Source organism: Epinephelus moara, chromosome 17, assembly GCF_006386435.1.
Source record: "Epinephelus moara isolate mb chromosome 17, YSFRI_EMoa_1.0, whole genome shotgun sequence".
In the NCBI taxonomy this organism is placed as follows: domain Eukaryota; kingdom Metazoa; phylum Chordata; class Actinopteri; order Perciformes; family Serranidae; genus Epinephelus; species Epinephelus moara.
The window spans coordinates 30687003-30691716 of record NC_065522.1 but is presented as its reverse complement, the minus strand read 5'-3'; the positions used below and the strand labels follow the sequence as shown (position 1 = coordinate 30691716).

Genomic DNA, 4714 nt, shown 5'->3' with positions numbered 1-4714 from the left:
AACTGCTGTCAGTGTAATCCAGTACAGTTCAACAGCACCACAATCTACAACTCAACACTTCAATAAAATGTCAGACTGAATATTAAACTGCTGTTGTTTTTTCTAGGTGAACCAAGTAAACTGTCAAGTCTCCATAAACATGTAGACAGAAAGCATAATGATGAGACAAATGCAGTGATGGACAGTAACTAAGTATGTTTACTCAAGTAGCTGCTGTACTTCAGTACAAATTTGATGTACTTTGGGTATTTCCATTTACTGAGAGGGAAATACTGTACATTCTACTCAAGCTACATTTATTTGATAGCTATAGTTACTTTTCAGATAGTTTGTTTTATAATTTGTTGTTTCATATTTACAAGTTGCTGTGTGTTGTTATAGATCAGACTAGTGCACCAGTGACAGGTGTTAAAATTAGTTCTACCATGACAACATTTAAATGCTGCTCACATGTAGCCTACGCTGATCAATTAATACTCAATACATATTCATGTATATGATGATCACAACACTTGAAATTGGGTCACTCTGCATCATGAGTACTTTGAACTTTTAATCTGAAGTAGTCCTACATTCTGCTGACAATACCCAGATACTTTTACTCAAGTCAGATTTGGTATGCAGCACTTTGACTTGTGACTGAGTTTTTGTTCTTTGTTGTGATATTCCTGGGTACTTTGTCCACAACTGGACAAACACATCGAACAGACATGCAAGCATAGCACGTCTCATCCTCATCCTCATCCTCCGCTGTCTTTCTGGGATCTGCCTCTTCAGCTGAGCAGCCTCCTCCTCAGCCTGCAGGTACAGCAGTCCTGCTGCAATAACTGCGCCAAGACGCCTTCTCCGATCCGTTATTGATTTTTGATTTCCATCTCGCCAATGCTCACGATCACAATAACCACCAACTCTCCACAAACTTTCCCCGCACTTGACTTTTGATTATAATCAGAAGCCAGCTGCAGGGAAAAGGTTTTATGAGACATGTTATGAAAATATTTTGGCTATTTATATGTTTTTGTGTGTCAGTTATATGTGTTGAAACGTTAAAAACATATACATATTAATTTCTTACAATGTCTATGAAAAGCGGCAGGGCTGGGCTGTGTTTATATTGTTTTATTCTAAATGCATGTATACAACACAGTACAACAGCCAAGGCGAGCGGAGGTGGTGACATCATCAAGCTCGCTGCTGTTCCAAAAGCAGAAATGACTGTACTCCCGTCCTCCCGTTCTTGGGAAGTCCGGACTCTCGCGTGGACTTGCCAAGTCCGAACTTGCCAAGTCCACAAGTCCGAACTGCCGAACTTTAGTATTAAGAAACGGCTCAGAAGTGTTCCTGGAATTTACAGGCTTTCATAGAAAAACACAAACAGGAAGATAAATGATTACAATACTCCTTCTCAAGAATGATATCCAAAAACACTTGAAGGTTTATTCTTGAACTTAGAAACAAAAGCTTCAAAACATTTCTCAGAACAATTTTCAGGTGCGTTACCGCCACCTACTGGACTGGAGTGTGGAGCAGTAGATTGGCAGAAAACAAAACAAAACAATAAAAAGACTAAATTCTCTGTTATTCCTGTTCCACGTAAATAATTAAACAGAAGCTTATGTTTATTCCTTGATGTCTTTCCAAGTAGATCCTCTGATGTAACACTGTGCCTCTCTTCAGTTAGTCCTCTTATGAACTCCTTTCTTTCTTCTTCACACCTGTTGCAATCTATTAGTACATGTTTGACTGTTTCCAGTTTGTTACAGTGTGAACATAGTCCAGTAGGATGCTTCCCTATTCTATAGAGAGTAGGGCTGGGTGATATGGACAAAAATTCATATCTCTGTATTTACAGGCTGACTGGTGATACACAATGTATATCTCCATTCTTTTTTACTATTAATGGGCGACATGTTTCCAGCTGCAAGTCAAAGCCACATTTGAGATGTCACATGCAGGGGTTTATTCTTCACTTCAAAACATTTTACAACACAAGACCAAAATAAGTTGTTTAATAAATCAGTAAACGCTGTGAATGACTGAATTTAAAAGTGTTTGGGAGACTCTTCTCATGTCAAATTATGAGAATTTCCACTCCAGGTAGGATCAGGACAAAAGAACAACTCTCAACTTAACGTCTTGTCATTCTGTGTGTGTGTACGGTCACACATAATGAAACAGGGAGAACTGTTAATGAAACTTAACTGATGAGGGAATGCATGAGGTTTTTTGCTTGCTCACTAGATATAAAGAACTGTTTCAAGTCATCAGTAAGAACCAGGATTAGAATTCTGAAAGTGAAACAACACTCAACTCTAAATGCTGTTTGCTCACAGCAGAAGACTGACACTTACTCTGATGTTCTCATTTTAAACATGTTCACAACTGTTTCAACTCTCTGTTGCTCCAGAGTTTCATCACTGCTGTTGAAGACACACTTATGACCTTTGACATGTGACTGCCTGGTGGATCTCAGCAGCTGAAGAGTCCCCCCACTATATGGACTCTCAGGTGTGTTACAGCGAGGCCTATCTGTGTGAAATATTCATTACACACACACACAGCTGAATTTTTCCCCCTGAACTAAAGCTCATGTGACAAATAAAGTTTTCCTTCAGCGATAACCTAAAGCCTCCACTAAAATAGCATTTTAAGTCTTGTGTGTGATTTATCCTGGCTTCATATGAGCAGAGGAAATCTTCGCTCATTGCTAAGCTAATGTATACCATGTAAAATGCCATAGGCTGGCGCTAATAACTTTAACATGTTGTATTTGAAATTCTCTGGTCTCCTTCAAATTATCATCAGTAATTGGTCTCAGGTTCAATAAAATCTCCCTTCTTGTGCCCCTCAGTGTGACTCTAATGAGGCTGTGAAGACTCATGAACAACCAACTTGTGTTTTCTGAGTTGCTTAGGCCAAGTGAATCTTTGGTCACAACCACTGCAGCTTTAAGGTTTCTCTCTTGTGTGGATTATCATATGATTATGTAAAGTTCCACTCTGTGCAAAAGATTTCATACAAACATTGCACCTGTATGGTTTCTCTCCAGTGTGAGTTCTCATGTGTGCTGTCAAGTTCCCTTTCAGTATAAAAGATTTCTGACAAACTGAACAGCTGAAGCAGCTTTTTCCGGTATGCGATTTCATGTGAATGTGTAAACGTCTAACGTGCATAAATGATTTCGGACAAACTGAACAGCTGAAAGGTTTCTTTTCTGTATGACTTCTCATGTGTATCTTCAATTTTCCTTTGTGGTCAAATCCTTTCCCACACTCAGAGCAGCTCACCGTTTTTTTTCCTGTATGCAATGTCATGTGCATGTTCAACGCTCCCCTTTGACCAAATCTTTTCCCACACTCTGCGCAGCTGTGTGGTTTTTCTCCTGTGTGAGTTCTCATGTGTTTCCTCAGATTTTCAACTTGAGAAAAACTTTTCCCACACTCAGAGCAGCTAAATGGTTTCTCTCCTGTGTGAGTTCTCATGTGTTTCTTCAGATGTCCAGTTCGACTGAATCTTTTCCCACACTCAGAGCAGCTATATGGTTTCTCTCCAGTATGCGATCTCATGTGTTTCGTCAGATCTCCCTTGTGACCAATTTTTTTCCCACACTCAGAGCAGCTATATAGTTTTTTTTTACCACCATTCAAACCTCTAACGGGGACTTTATCATTTTTAAGAGAGTTTAAACCTGACTGAGGTTCTCTGGTCTCTGTCCAATCATCACTGTCATCAGTCTCAGGTTCAGAAGACTCTCCAGTCTTGTCATCAGTCTCAGGCTGTAAATGTGTATCTGGATCTGAGTTCCTGGCTGGTTCTGGTCCTCCACAGTCCTCTCCATCAGCTCCAGTTTCCATCTGTTCAGTGTGTCTTTGATGAAGCTGTGAGGACTGAGGTTTCTCTTCATCGTCTTCACTCTTCACAGGGACAGGAGTGGATGTGAGCTCCTGTTCCTCTTTAATGTGTGGAGGCTCTGGGTCCTCCTGTTCCTCTTTAATGTGTGGAAGCTCTGGGTCCTCCTGGTCCTCTTTAATGTGTGGAGGCTCTGGGTCCTCCTGGTCCTCTTTAATGTGTGGAGGCTCTGGGTCCTCCTGGTCCTCTTCAATGTGTGGAGGCTCTGGGTCCTCCTGGTCCACACTGGAGCTCCACTCCTGCTGCTCAGGGGGAACCTCTTCTTTAACCACCAACAGCTGTTGGGCGTCTGCAGGAAACAGGAAACACACAGATGTTACAGAGAAATGTTGTCGTTCATTCACATCACAGCTCAAAAACTCCTTACTGAACTTCAACAGATCTCTGAGCATCAAACAGCTTCACAGTGTTCACTCAGCTGTGTCAGAGTGAGTAAGGTTGAGCTAAGCTTTCATTTTCGCAGCAATCATTAACATCCATTGAGACTCTTGTCATGTTTGGAGGCTCCAGTGCAGCTCTTCATTTGTTCAGGCTTATGTGAATTATGTGAGAATGACTGTCCATGGGATGCCAGAGTTTGCTGTGAGTCAAGTCTGATTATTAGGTACATCCTGCTGGTACCAGGTTGGACCACCTTTTTAATTCTTGGTGTCATAGACTCAACAAGGTGTTGGAAACATTCCTCAGAGATGACGGTCCATATTGACATGATGACATCACACAGTTGCTGCAGATTTGTTGGCTGCACATCCATGATGAGAATCTCCCGTTCCAGCACATCCCAAAGGTGCTCTGTTGGACTGAG

General features: G+C 41.2%; 1 protein-coding gene and 2 long non-coding RNA genes across 8 annotated transcripts in view; 2 read left to right on the top strand and 1 right to left on the bottom strand.

Moving 5' to 3' along the window:
* LOC126404276 (gastrula zinc finger protein XlCGF57.1-like) overlaps nucleotides 1-4323 on the bottom strand; it is a 236338-nt gene extending 232015 nt beyond the window's left edge. For 5 of the 6 annotated variants that reach the window (XR_007571426.1, XM_050067381.1, XM_050067382.1 and 2 more), the window contains exon 1: nucleotides 3689-4323. Coding sequence is in view for 5 of the 6 variants with exons in the window: in XM_050067381.1 (XP_049923338.1) it covers nucleotides 3689-4301 (613 nt within the window). In the remaining variant the exon portion in view is untranslated. The remainder of the gene's footprint in view (nucleotides 1-3688) is intronic. The other variant, XM_050067396.1, reaches the window with a different exon arrangement.
* The window catches only part of LOC126404393 (uncharacterized), a 130757-nt gene that overhangs the window by 121477 nt on the left and 4566 nt on the right, over nucleotides 1-4714 (top strand). The gene's annotated exons all lie outside the window — the stretch shown is intronic.
* Nucleotides 3662-4714, top strand: part of LOC126404402 (uncharacterized) — a 5505-nt gene continuing 4452 nt past the window's right edge. Inside the window, exons 1-2 of the long non-coding RNA XR_007571471.1 lie at nucleotides 3662-3739; nucleotides 3776-3892. This is a non-coding gene — a long non-coding RNA (uncharacterized LOC126404402). The remainder of the gene's footprint in view (nucleotides 3740-3775; nucleotides 3893-4714) is intronic.